General features: G+C 42.8%; 1 protein-coding gene across 1 annotated transcript; it reads left to right on the plus strand.

The window, feature by feature from the left end:
• Window positions 1-3,006: 3,006 nt before the first annotated feature.
• On the plus strand, window positions 3,007-13,849 carry NEK2 (NIMA related kinase 2). Its single transcript, XM_074351852.1, has 8 exons — window positions 3,007-3,230; window positions 3,988-4,205; window positions 4,482-4,722; window positions 6,521-6,603; window positions 7,359-7,485; window positions 8,520-8,739; window positions 10,162-10,287; window positions 13,018-13,849. Exons 1-8 carry the CDS (start codon window positions 3,135-3,137, stop codon window positions 13,239-13,241), a joined length of 1,335 nt encoding a protein of 444 aa, XP_074207953.1. The 5' UTR covers window positions 3,007-3,134; the 3' UTR covers window positions 13,242-13,849.
• The last annotated feature ends 828 nt before the right edge of the window (window positions 13,850-14,677 follow it).

Genomic DNA, 14,677 nt, shown 5'->3' on the forward strand with positions numbered 1-14,677 from the left:
AAGAAGAGAACAGTGAGTAGAACAAATCTGGGGTGAAGCCCAGGAGCTTGATTTTGGACATGGTAAGTTGGAGGTGCCCATTAATCTTCCAAGGAGCTTCTCTGAAAAATGAGTTGGTGTCTCTGTGAACACCTGTAGAGTGCTTGTGAGAAGGGAACATAGACATAGTGCAAATAATCTATTTATTTGAGATTTTACCACATTTAAATGCAAACGGACAACAGTGAGCATATTTAGCAAGAAAATTGTGAAGACAGTGAATTAGACCCTGGGCATGGGAGTCTTATTATACAAGCCTCCGCCCCACCCTTGTGGTCATCTCTTAGTTCTCTCTTTCAGTGTAATCTTCTCTGTTTCCTTCTCAGTTGTTTGCTTAGTTCTTCCCACAATCTGTAATGGGTGAATTTCCCCGTGGGCATCTACCTCCTTCACCTCCAGGACTGCATGTCAGTCCTACTCACTGGGGTATCTTCAGCACCTGGCAGGGCCTCAATTTACAGTTGTTGAAGGATGAGATTTTAATTTAGTAGGTCAGATAAGGCAGTTATACATGAGAAGCTAGTAATACAGACTGGTATTATTATATGTGCATTCCCCAGGGCCCATTTTAAATGAGTCAAGAAAACAGCTAATGGCTCTTTTAGGAGATCACCCTGGGTTGAAGGCAGCAAAGATAATTTTCAGGGAAAGAACTGGGCTTGAGATGAGCCTTAAAGAACGGGTGGAATATGAAGGAAGGAGAGGGAAAGGGTGTTTCCTCTAAAGTGTTCCTGATTGACGTCCACATGCTCTTCAGCCACCAGCCACCATGTCTAGTGGTCACTGCTAGGCTATCCTGCCCCCCACCCCCACCCAATGATAGGGGCAAACTGGCCAGTTACTAGGGTGGTAATGCCCTACCTATGTCACACTTTATCATCTTTGCTTCTTTTTAAAATGAACATTCAGCCTATTAATGCCTATCATTATATCTGGCCCATTAAAAAGTTCTCAATAAATATTTGTTGAATGAATATATGTGCCTGGGAGCCTCTCTCCACACTCTTGGGATGGTTCTTTTCTCCACCATTTAGTCTCTGCCATAGGCTACTGAAACATGAGTACTCGAGGAATCATCCAAATTCTCATTTAATTATAAATAAGCTGCTTTCTCATTTTCATTTAACAAAGATTTATTGCGTGTTTCTTTTATTACAGGACTTACGCTGGCTACAAAGAACTTGGAATTGAGCTACTGTGAGACCCATGAAAACAAATAATGATAAAGAATAAGGGTTGATTTATATACAAAGTGGTCTATGAACACTGTAGATGGAGGAATTAAAGGCTTCCCAGAGTATAGGAGAGAAAGTTGGCATTAAATCTTAAAAGACAAGTTGTATCTTCTAGACAGACCTGATCAAGGGTAGGGGAGTAAATAAGGGAGTGGGGTGGACAGTTTTCTAGACAAATGGGATAACAGGTGCCAAGCTGGTGTCAGGAGGGAGCTGAGAGAGTGTGCTGGGTTTGGGGAATTTGGGCAAAACCTAAGAGCATAAGACTGGCCAGAGAGAAGGTACAGGACTGGATTTGAGGCAGGCCAGCAAAAGAGCTCTATGATGTCAATCTTTAAGAGATACTAAAATTAAAAAATATAAAGCTAATTAACTCAGCCACTTGTGACTCCTTATATAACTTTTGAAACCTAAACTGGTTCCATTCCCTTGAGGTAAGACAATGTCCTTGAATGTTACTTTAAAAATCTCCTGGCTGGCAATTCCAATTACATTGTATTCGGTGCATGTAAAAAATTCTGTATTTTTAACATAAAGAGGTTTGTAATTCTTATTAATAGAAAATCAAGTTCCTTTCAATCCCACGCTGAACATATTTAAAGAAAATTGACCTATTTATGTATTGCCAAATTATTAGCCTTCTGGTAATGTACAAATTCCTCCATCCACCCCTGGATAGAGGTCTCCAGGTCCCCTCTCCCAGGTAAAAATGAGACTGTTCCATCTGGCTGGGTGAGCTGAAAATGCTGGTTTCTGTGGTGCCCAGATAAGGTTGCATTCAATGAAGTATTGTCAATTAATTATGGGGTTGGCACCCGAGATAACCTATTTGGCAGTCTTCTCTAATAAAAAAATTTTTTTGTAGAAGTCTTAAAGGTAAATCTGACCATCTCTGCCTTAGAGCCACCATATTTTCCTGGGTATTTCAAAACATCAGAGATTTCAGAACATCACAGACTGCTAAATTCCACCTTGAGGTTTTGTACACATCCTCTGCATGTTAAATAGGCCTTTTATACTTTGGTGTTCAAAAATATAGTCCCTCTATGACGACAACCCCCTAAAGACATGTGCCAACTCTAAACCATTACTATCAATATCCAGTGTTTTTGCACTGATTCCTCTCTTCCTGGCTGTTGCACCTAAAGCAAATAATAGAATTTCTGTGCTTCCGTTTCTTCATGGGAAATAACACTAATTCCTGCTTTATCGACGAGACAATAAATGTAAAGTGCTTAGCACAGTCCCACACCACCATCAGCACACATTTGCTTATCCTTTAGCGAGGGGGAGTTCTTTTCATCTCAGTACTCAGCTTTCACTCAGTTTTCAGGGTGACCCCGCCCAGGCTCAGGGTACGGGAACCTGAAAGAGGAGGGCGGGTGCAGAGTGGGTAGTGTGAGGTCAGAGTGCAAAGGTCAAAGGCAGTTGGTTGAGGCAGTATGTAAAAAAAGTCTGAGAAAAGGTCTCTGGACTTCAGTTACCTTGGCGACCTCAGCCAGAGGGACAGGGTCGCGGAGAGCAACAACCGCCGCCACTTTCCATCCCCCGCCCTCCCTGTGGGTTTAGCCCCGCCCCTTTCTCCCTTGAGGTCGGAAGCAGACGCAGACACCGACGCCGACGCGGTTGCCTAGCGACACACTTTTCCCAAGATGCCCAGGGTGTAGTGTTGCGCTTTGTAGCCAATCAGGGAGGCGAAGCGGCCTTACTGCGGGCCAATAGAGTGAGAGCCCGGCGCCCGCGACGGTTAAACGGGGCTGAAGTCCTGGGTGGCCGGGCGTTGTGGTTGGAGGTCTCCGAGACCGTGGCTGCAGCTGCGCGGCGGCGGTGCGACCGGCAGGAGGCCTGCGTGGCCCGGCCATGCCGACTCGGGCGGAGGATTACGAGGTGCTGTACACCATTGGCACCGGCTCCTACGGCCGCTGCCAGAAGATCCGGAGGAAGAGCGACGGCAAGGTGAGCGCGGGCCCGGACCGCGTCTCCGCCCCTGCCGCGGTTTCGCCAGCCGTGGCGGGAGCGCCCTCTGCCGCCGCAGGGAAGCGAGGGGCCTGGGATTGTGGGTCTCCAAGGCAGGGTGCCCAGAAGAGTCAGCCATCTCCCCCAGGTCTGTCTGTTTTGGGTCGCTCAAGAAATGAGAGATTGCGTCCTTTAAAAAAAATTTTGTGAATCTGTCCTTAATTTTTAAGTTAAATTAATAGACCTCTCAGACAAGAGAAAGGGGAAGGAGCATCAGAACCTGGAGCTTTTCTGTCTTGCAGTCAGAACCATTATAATACGGATTATTCAGATTGTTGGATTCATATTTACCACTGTGTGTAGGTAGACCTTACACAGAAAGAAACGGTGGAGAGGAAACTGGCTCTGGTAGAGGGATCTCTACTAAGATCTGTCACCCTGGAATAGCTCAACTGGTAGAAATGGTCAGGAACTTTGACTACCTCTGCTCCAGCTTTGACCAAAGTACCTTACCTCAGCCTTCCACAAAGCACCTGGGGGTTGGGGGTTGGGGGAGGCCTGATACCTCATCCCCTTCTATTGCATCATTTACCGCTTAAAAATGAGGGGAAGATTATGGAAATAAACTCAGGGGTCCTTAAGTTCATTGAACTAAATAGGTGATAATGACTGATCTATTTACTAGAAAAGTAATTTTTTAAAAATGCGTTTGTTTTTGAGTACGAGTTCATTTACACCTTGGAAATTCTTATTTCAGATATTAGTTTGGAAAGAACTTGACTATGGCTCCATGACAGAAGCTGAGAAACAAATGCTTGTTTCTGAAGTGAATTTGCTCCGTGAGCTGAAGCATCCAAACATTGTCCGATACTATGATAGAATTATTGACCGGACCAACACAACACTGTACATTGTAATGGAATATTGCGAAGGGGGGGACCTGGCTAGTGTAATTTCAAAGGGAACCAAGGAAAGGTAAATGAATCTTTTAAATGGGCCTAGTTTTGTTTCTGTTAAGCATCCTGTTTAGGATCAGGGACAAAGTACTCAGTGATGTGGAAGAGTGTTCTTGTGTTTGTTTAGTGGGTCCACAGTAGTTTAGAATATCCCTGGTAAATCAGCACCTGTATTTTGTATGAAAATAATTTATTTCCCTATGTGTACACTTTGAAAATTAGGTGACTCTCATCATCTCATCTCTGTAATGGTTTTATTCAGAAATTACATGCTATGAAACTGCTTTGATTTCAGACAGTACTTAGATGAAGAGTTTGTTCTTCGAGTGATGACCCAGTTGACCCTGGCCCTAAAGGAATGTCACAGACGAAGCGATGGTGGTCATACTGTGCTGCATCGGGATCTGAAACCAGCCAATGTTTTCCTGGATGGCAAGCAAAATGTCAAGCTTGGAGACTTTGGGCTAGCTAGAATATTAAACCACGATACAAGTTTTGCAAAAACATTTGTTGGCACACCTTATTACATGTCTCCTGTAAGTATTTCAGAATTTAGATACTTTTAAAACATCTTAATGCTGAGTATTCAGCTGCGAGAGAATTGAGCTTTTTTTGTTTGTTTAGTAATATCCAATAGCCAAGTATTAACAATACTGTTTTGTTTTAAATTTATATTTTTGTGAATGGACCACCAGACCATTAAATTCCTCTATCAGCAATACAAGTCAAGCTTTCACTGAGTGACTACCAAGTGCTAGACTCTGGGATTACAAAGATGAAATAGCTTTTGCCTCTGCCCTCAAGAGCAGCATTTCCCAAAGGGCCATAGGTCCTGGACACCAGCTGGGCCTCATCTGGAGCGATTGTTTAAAATGCAGAGTCCTGGACCCCAAATCCAATGAATTTGGATCCCTGGACAGGTCTTTGCACTCAATTTTTGTTTGTTTATTCCCCACCACTTTTTATTTTGGACTCTGTATTTTAACAGACTCTAGATGATTCTTGTGCTTGGAGATTCAGGGCTCAGGAGGCTCCCTCACTTCAGAGAATGTGTTTTTGCAGTGTTAACTTTGTGTGCTTGTTCTTTTTTATTGCCTTTTCCTACAGTGGAGCTGCAGAGTCCACCCACTTACCATTTCCTCTATTGCTGGATATTTTGTTTCCAAAATGTCTCACCATTCTGAGAGCTGCTAAGCATATCTTTGTAGGAATTATTCTTTCTTCCTTTTTTGTCACTTCCTTGGTGTACAGCTCCCAAAATGAAATTGCTGAGTCAAAGGGTATGAACTGTTTATGACTTTCGAGTGGCTTTTGGAAAGCTCGAATAAATAAATGTTGTATATGAAATATGAGCAGATAAGGATGGAGAGAAATTTATTTTTTTTAGCAGTTCACAAACATTTCCAGGATTTTCTAAATCTTTTTTGGTCATGTTAACTAATCTGAATACAGTATAAAACTTAGTAATTAATGATTTTGTTTCTTGACTTAGATTAGACATAGCCAGAACGGTCATTTTCTCACGGGATCAGATTCCAAAATAAAAGCCTTTGACATAAAGGAAGATTATCCAGAGGTGATTCTTGGAAAATTTGAAACCTGCGCAATTCTGTTGTTCCTTTTCCCTTCTGCCCTTGTGATTAGATCAGTTCAGCCTTCCCTGAGGCATTGATTGTCAGGATGTGGACCAGACTCACCTGTTAGACTTTAAAACACTAGGAATCCGCTTGAAGGTTTTGGTACAGCACTTGCCTCTGTGCCCTTTGTTGAGAATAAGAGCTACTGGGAACTGTTGTTACTGTAAGAGTGGGGGAAAGGCAAAGAGTTAATCTGTGAAATGAGAGTATTAGTTACTGCTGTGGTATATACAGTGGACTAAGGGAAAATATGTAAATGATTCAATTAGCCATTTATGTCTATAGCCAATTAAATGTGGGCTGGATGTTATTCTAGAATTTTCTCTCGTTCTTTTAAATGGAGTTTCTAGATTATGAATTCCTTGAGGTTAGAGGGTAGAGGTCTCTCATGTTCACCTTTGAGTTGCCAATGCCTTACCTATAGTAAAACAAGACAGGCTTGAATGAAAAATAAGTGAATGGATTATATGTGACAAAGTATGTTAGGATGAGGTCATTGCCTTGTTTCCATTATAAATTTGAAGATAAAGCATAAAGTACTATCTTTTGTTGTTGTGATAAAAGATCTAACCTAAGTAGAATCAGCCTTTTGTATTTGAAGTTTTTGTTACAAATATAAAACATAAAATGTTTTTAAGTTTTAAAACAAAATAAACTTTTAACTCCTACTTTCTTACCTTTCTTCCCCCTTAATAAGGAACAAATGAATCGCATGTCTTACAATGAGAAATCGGACATCTGGTCACTGGGTTGTTTGCTGTATGAATTGTGTGCATTAATGTAAGTACGATGAAGACAGATTTTTAGTCTGAGGTTTACGCTTAAAGAGATTTGTCACCTTTCACCGGATTCAGCTTTTTGAGTGTCCATATACATTCAAGTCCGAAAGAATCATACTTTGGATTAAAATTAAGATAGATGGACAGGTTAAAAAATTATTTACAAATTAATGAATAGTATAACCCCTGAGGCTGGACCTTAACTTGTTCAAGCTTCCAGCCTGGGTAAGTACTTCCCTCTTAGCCTGATGCTTAGCTCGAGGGGAGAGCGCATAGGTCAGGCCTATGGAAGAAATTAAATAAAGATCTAGAGAAGAAGTCTGGGAATTTGGACAGGAAAGAGTTCTAATTCTTTCTCTCTCTCTCTCTCTTTTTTTCTTTTCCCCTTCTAAACTATTCTGTAGAACAGTGGTTCTCAACCAGAGAAGGGGACTTTTGCCCCCCAATTTTGCCTTCCTCCCATGGGTCATTTGACAATGTCTATAGGCAGTTTAGTTGTCACAACTAGGGATGACTACTGGCATCTGGCTGATTGCATCTAGCGATGCTGCAGAACATACTAACGATGCACAGGACAGCCCCCATAAGAAAGGATTACATGACTCCCAATGTCAGTTGTGCCAAGGTTGGGAAACTTAGCTATAGAAGAAGATCCCAGAAGTAGAAACAGATATGAACTGGATCTTAAATTCTGCTTTTAATTTAGTTCCTATTGTGTATTTTCATTTTTACATTAAGAAAAAACTTGTCCCCCAGGCCTCCATTTACAGCTTTCAACCAAAAAGAACTAGCTGGGAAGATCAGAGAAGGCAAATTCAGACGAATTCCATATCGTTACTCTGATGAATTAAACGACCTTATTACCAGGATGTTAAATTTAAAGGTAAAGTTTATAAGATTATATATCGTATGTTTCTATCTCTCAGTTAAATTTTGCAGTATAAGCTCTCATAGAGCAATGAGCCTGAAGAAACATTAACTGTATTTCCTTAGCTAAATCTGCTCTGTTAACAAGTGAGAACACGTATACTTGGCACATTGCTGGCCTACCTTCTGCGCTTTCTTTATGTCTTCTGCCACTCTGCCAGGCTGACAGATGGTTGGTAGCAAGGAAAGACTGCAGAAAGGATCCAAATCCTCAATTCCTCTTGTCCTTGCCTACCCCAAAGTGGCAGGTGCTACAGGAAGGGGCCAGAAATAATAAGACCGTATTACTCTGATTCTAGCTTCAGTTGAGAGATTAGAGACCATTAGAGATGGAGATGGTGGGCGGAGGGGGGCTAAAAGGACTAGAGGGGAAATAACTCAAAGATATTTTGTGGAAAGAATCTGGCCATGGGAAGGGGCAGGAGATGTCCTAGGGATCGGGCTGACATAAGAGTAGTGTTCAGTGCTGTGGGAGTTCAAAGAGAAGGAAGCGGGTGAAGTAAGAGGGTTGAAGGTCGGTGAGAGTCTCCTGCTTAATGCAGTTTAGAGATGCGAGGGCAGTACTTGCCCTGAAGCAGACCAGACCATACGGATGGCTGTCAAACACAGCACAGGGACTGAGCCGCCTTGGGTTGAAAGGGGAACAAAGATAAGTTAAAATCTGCTTTACTTTGTGGACCCAGAACCTCATGAGCAAAAGCCACCAGTGAACTTACTTTTTGGGTGTTAAAGACCCATGTATTTTTTTTGCGGGGGGAGCTGGGTGAAGGGGATGAGTTGTGTGGTGATGGGTGGTAGCTGGACTTGTGGTGGTGGTCACTCTGCAGTGTGTACAGGTGTTGAACTATAATGCTCTGCAACTAAAAAGACCCGTCCCTAAAGGAGTCTTTCTTTTCCTTGGAAATAGATGCCGTTTCAAACATAACTGCTCTCCTGGATGAGTGTTCCATGATGAGCTCTGCCTGTAACACTGAGTGTTTCTTCCCCCAGGATTACCACCGACCTTCTGTTGAAGAAATTCTCGAGAGTCCTTTGATAGCGGACTTGGTTGTGGAAGAGCAGAGAAGAAATCCTGAGAGAAGAGGGCGACGAGTAGGAGAACCAGAAAAGCCGCAGGAGCCCAGCCCTGCGCTGAGTGAGCTGAGACTGAAGGAGTTGCAGTTGCAGGAGCGGGAGCGAGCCCTCCGAGCGAGGGAGGAGAGGCTGGAGCGTGAGTCTGTGTGGGGGCGCGGAGAGCTCCAGGAAGGTTGCTCTGACGTCTGGGAAGATCTGTCTGAACAGAGGATCTTACGTGTGTGTTCTGTTAGAACACTTTTATAAATACTTGCAAAACCAAAACACGTAAATCAAGCTTGTCGGCCCCTTCGTGTTGGGCCGTTTTGAGATCAGTCGCCGCCCTTACGTTGCTGGGCACCGACTCTGACAGCCCAGCACGGTCACCCTTCCTCTCCTGCACTTACTCTTTCCTTCATCTTCTTTAATATACGTGCCCTGAGGTTCTCCCCTTGTAAAGGAATGCCTGAGAGTTTGCAGCCTTCCAGAATAAAAACCATCGCTTCTCCCTTCTGATAGGGCTGTTCCACCACAGTCCGGGACAAAATCCCTACCATATGTGAGGCTAGATGTGTTCAGGCAACTCAGCGGAGAATGTGGGTACAAGATACTTAAGTACTCCGATGGGTATTGTTGGATTGGCTGCTAATTTGATGTTGGAGGTCTGTCTCCTCCACTTAAGTGCGAGTTGCTACCCAGGGTTTAGGATTCTGCAGGGCGGCCGAGCGGTGAGGCTGCGGAGGGAAGAGAGGTGGGCCATGACTGTCCCCTTCCGCCCCAGCGTCTCACCTGTTCACTTCTGCACCTTGATGCCCAGTGCAGACTGCATAAATGTTCTCCTATCTAAATGTCCTTGTACAGCGTCCAGGTGCGTTCACCAGCGTTTTACTTCCTGGTGGTAACTGTCTGTCCCCATGAGAGGCACTCTCTGTAGGAGGCACAGCCTGTGCTTACCTGAAACTCTTCTTTTTGTCTCTTCTGTCAAAAGAAGTCTAAAAACAAACAAAAAAAACCCCAACCAACCAAAACCTTTTTATTAAAACTTTCCCTGATGTTTTGTAATTTTATATGGCAGCTGAAATCTGAACTCTCTGAATGCTGGGCCTTGAATAAATGATAGCTTTTGTTACTATTCTAAGGAAGCACCACCTCACTGAGCTGTGGTTTTCTCCCTTCTATTTGGGTGCTGTCATTGACACAGAAGGAGGAGGGTTTGTACTGTGTGGCCGGGAAACGCCCAGAAAATGAACTGTTGCCCCTTTTCACTGGAGAGCAGGGATGGCAGTACCTCTTGTTTTTCCCCCATGAGTTACTCCCACAACATGACCAGAGCTTGAAGCTGACTTTGTACTTGTGCTTAAACCAGTCCTCAGGAGAAAACCTGAGACAATGTACAATTGCTAAAACACTGCGCTGTGAAACGGGAACAGTCATTACCCTTCACAGAACAGGACTCGTTGGCAGTCGGACATGCTACCCTAGTGATGAGGCAAAGTGATGCGATGACCAGATGTGAATTGTTTTATACCCAGAGCCACCTGTTAATTTCTTACTTTCTTGTTCCGTTCCCTCTTTAAAGAGAAGGAACGTGAGCTTTGCGTTCGTGAGAGACTGGCAGAGAACAAACTGGCCAGAGCAGAAAGTCTGTTGAAGAATTACAGCCTGCTGAGGGACCAGAAGTTCCTGTCTCTGGCGGGGAGCCCAGGTATGAGAACCAGCTCAGTGAGCAGAAGCTCGTGCCACAAATGAGGATGTGGGCACTAGTGTTGCCCCCAGGGTGACTTTGGTAGCCCTTTCAATTTACAGAGTCTCGAATTTTAAGATGGAGTTTGTTGAATATATGTGTTGCAATGGAGGTAAGAATTCTGTTCTAGCAATAACTGACTTACTGGGTTTGGAGACCTGAGGCAACGAGTCAGGATAAATTCATCTTTGGTTTTATTTACTTTATCAAGCTACATGTTCAGTATTCTATATTTTTAAAAATTAGGTCATTTTTCACAAAATGCTGTACATTTCAGATTTTTCTCTGGGTATATTATCAAAACGTTACATTCCTCTCCATTTTCAAGTGAAAATCCTAGCATTTTACTGTTACCACATGACCAAATAACACTTCCACATCCTTTATAAAAGGTATGATGAACCAACTGTGGGATAGGCCATCACTTTTGGATCTTTGCCATTCAAACTGAAATAGGTATATGTCAAAATGTGATTGTTTAAAAAAAATGTGATTGTTTAATATCTACAAACACTCTGCTCTCAGTGATGGAAGTAAATACCTTTTTTTCTCAATATTGCTGTCTACCATTTCAGTATTTTTATAATATTTCAGCTTTTATTTGATTCCACACTGCCATCCATAAAGATGAACTAGACTTAGATCACAATCACCATGATAGAGTAAAGTGGTATTTTTATCTGGGCGAGTTTCATGCATCAAACCCATTGCTGAGAATTAGTGAAGGCCCTGTTGGGGACGGCTCTTCAGTTAAAGAGTTTATTTACATCTTGCCAGGAGAGTCTTTGAGCAAAGGGTGAAAAGAGCTAGAGAAGGATGATGTATTTCACTTTTTTGAAGAATCTACCTGTATGCAAATCATGGCACATAATTAAAATGAGCTGTAGGAATAGAGTGTCCAGTGTGGGCAGGAGATATTTAAATAAAGTACTGAGCTTGTCAGAGCCCTAAGATAGCCATCAGAGCAGTGGGGAGGGGGTGCCCTTGTGACCTCAGGACGGTTGGAACCATCCTCTCCCCATCCTCAGAAATGAGGGAAATAACATAGATGGAGATCGTCCCAGGGAGGAACAGCATCTTTTCTAAAGCTCTCCTCGGTCTATTTAGTGACTTTTCTTCTACTTAATGGAATACTAATTCTTTTTCTAAACACTCTTCCTTCTTATAAAACTCTCTTATTAGTAAGATTTACATTTTACACTATTGGTTTACAAATGTGTAGGTGTTTGTGGTAACGAAGATGGATCTACTTGAAACAATGGAGTTAAGGCCCAAAAGCAGTCTCCTAAAATGCTCTGCAGGGAAACCATGTGTGAAACAGGAAGTCGAGACAGTCGGGAGCCAGTGCTTCTCTGTGCAGCCTGCTCCTTCCTTGGGGCCTTTCCATTTCCTTGGCCTGGAACATTCTCTGGACAGTCCCGTGGCTTCTTACGTCCTCGTTCTCATCAGGTCTCTGCTCAGAAGTCACCTTGCTATGAGGCTTTATCACTGCAAACACCCCCAGCACCTCTGTCTCCCTTTCTCAGTGTTACTTCCTCCCACAGCACGTATCAGCCTCAAATACTCCCCATATGTACTGTTTATTTGTTTATGGTCTATCTCCTCCTACCACAGTGGGGCCTTTGTTTGGTCCACAATGGACCATACAATGAGCTCAGTAAGTCTTTGAACCAGTTTCCTTTCCATGAACACAAAGGAGAAGCAGAAAGGTTCTGGGATTCAGACCTGCAAGTCCCCAACCCCCAAACAGTTCTGTCAGTAGCTAGAAGTGTAGCCACTTGAAGGAAATTTTTTCTTCATGTTAAAAGCACAATTCACATTTTTCACTCATTGTTAACTTGATTTACTTTTACCCTGCTGAATTTGCTTAGGTTCCTTTTGAAACAAGTTTCTGGTCAGTTAAGCTGCTCTGAAGTAAGTGTCCTTGAATATTCCTCTAAAACTGTAGGTGCTGTCTGTGAGAAAGAGCTGCTTCCATACTGTTCTGGAGTCGTGTTCTGGGTAGAACGGCACTTGTTGTCAAGAATAGAGATAAATAACATTGATTCCCAGGAGTTCTAGATTGTGGCCTGTCATCCTTAGTGCATTTACCCTTCAGAGGAGAGTTGATTGTTAAGAGAATAAAACATATGTTCCTTGATTTTTGGCTGAGTTAACACACTGATTTCTACCAACCTCATGTCCCTAACCTGTTATAAAAGAGACAGCAGGTCCAAAATGAAGCCACTTGTCACCAAACCAAGACTTAATACCTAACTTAATTACAGTTTCAGCCTCTCCCAGGAGTGGAATCTTAAACCAGTCAATCTGGAATTAGCTGGTCAGCACCAGAGGGGTCATCTGCCTCATAGACCCCTGCTGTCCCCTAAGTTAATGTGACCTTGCCACAACCAGTCTGCTCTTTGCTAGTGTAACTTTCTCATCCCACCCCCTTCTGCCTATGAAAGTTCCTTTCTCTCTGCTGGATGGGGAGCTGCCCGATTCATGAATTGCTGAATAAAGCCAGTAAGATCTTTAACTTTTACTCAGTTGAATTTTGTTTAACACATCTCTGTCCAAGAGAGAATGAGACAGGTGCCCAGATTTCAAATGTGAAATTGACAGTAAATATTTTCGTAAGTTTGGTAAGTAAGGAGGGACTGAACTCCTCTTCTTGTAACTCAAAACCCTTTTTCTTCTTTCTTTCTCAAGAACTTTTTGATCTTCCATCTTCAATAATGAAGAAGAAAGTTCATTTCAGTGGGGAGAGTAAAGAGAACGTCATGAGTGAGAATTCTGAGAGTCAGCTCACTTCCAAGTCCAAGTGCAAAGACCTGAAAAAAAGGCTGCATGCCGCTCAGCTTCGTGCTCAAGCCCTGTCCGACATTGAAAAGAATTACCAGCTGAAAAGCAGACAGATCCTGGGCATGCGCTAGCCTGGCCGCGGGACGCAGCCCTCCCGAGAGCCGCGCCCAGCTGCTGCGGCCACAGACGGGGTTCCGTGCGCCGTGCCTTCCCCTGTCTTGCTTGGGTCTTGCTCTTGCTGTTCTTCAGCAACAACTGTACAAAATGTCTACGCCTTTCATTTTTAAAGAACATTTTATTGAAGAATGACACTTGCTTGGCCAGTTGGGCTTTTAATCCTGTGTGTGGTTACTACTGGAACACGAACTGTTATATTCTAAATGGTGGTGGTGGGGGGGGATCATACGAGGAAAAAATATTTACCCAGGAGCAGCACTTACTGGGAAGTTTAAGACTGAATGGTGTGCTTGTAACTGTCGTGTCTAGATTAAAGTCTGAGGTTTTAAATGTTCTTGAGCTTAGAGAAGACCTAATTGGATACAAATTGGTCACGAATACCTTGACATCTAGCTTATAAATATTCCCTTGCTCTGTAGTGTAAATCTGTCACCTTTTGTGAAAATTCATCACTGTGACGTCTGTATTTTTTCCCCTTTCTATTCTATTTAACCGTATATGAGCTGTCTGTCTTTTACCCACCCCTTTCTCACTAAATAAAAGAATCTTTAGTTTTCCTATATTTCTGCCCCTTGCATTTGTTGATCTCTTCATTGGAGGGAATCTGTGTTTATGATTCAGAGGCACTGAGGGGAGAGAACGGGGTCTGATGCTCCCGAGAGCTGTAAGGGCACATTACTTCCCATCTCATTTGTCCACCCAGGCCAGTGGTTCTTACTGGGGGCGCTTTTGCCACCCAGGGGATATTTGCAATGTCTGAAGACAGTTTTAATTGCCATGACTGGAGGGAGGGTGCTACTTGCGTCTGACTGTGCCCAGGACAGCGCCCCCCACAACCAAGTGTCAGGCGCTACTTTTGAGAGACCTGATCTAAGCTAACACTTGTTGAACATACCCAAGGCTTGAAAACTTACTTTGGTTTTGATGGATTTTTTAAAATATGTCTGACTTTTAAAATATGAATTAGCAGTCCTTGCTGTGCCCAACACATTTTTCATGTGATGTTTTCCTGGCAATGCTAATCCTTTTAGCTTAATGAAATAAGACCAAGTTATGAAGGGTTATAATAAATGAGAAGGAATAGCTCCTTTATTAGCTATTTTATTTACAGGTTTAATACACAGTTGATAATGTAGTTCCATCAAAGACATGATATTATTGAAACAGTCAGTAACCGATTCCCATGCCTTATGTTATGCCCACAGATTAATCCTAACAGGACCATTTTGATGTAAATGTTGTATATAATTTTCAAGGCCCCATGCAAAATAAAAAATGTGGGGCTTCTTGTTCAAAAAGCAGGAAACAAATACCATTAAAGGTACAGAGAAAGTCTTGTCATTTCTTCCAAGGTCTCTCTGCTTATTGTGTTATTTGCTATTTAACTTTA

The sequence above is a fragment of the Camelus bactrianus genome, chromosome 23 (genome assembly GCF_048773025.1).
Source record: "Camelus bactrianus isolate YW-2024 breed Bactrian camel chromosome 23, ASM4877302v1, whole genome shotgun sequence".
Lineage (NCBI taxonomy): Eukaryota > Metazoa > Chordata > Mammalia > Artiodactyla > Camelidae > Camelus > Camelus bactrianus.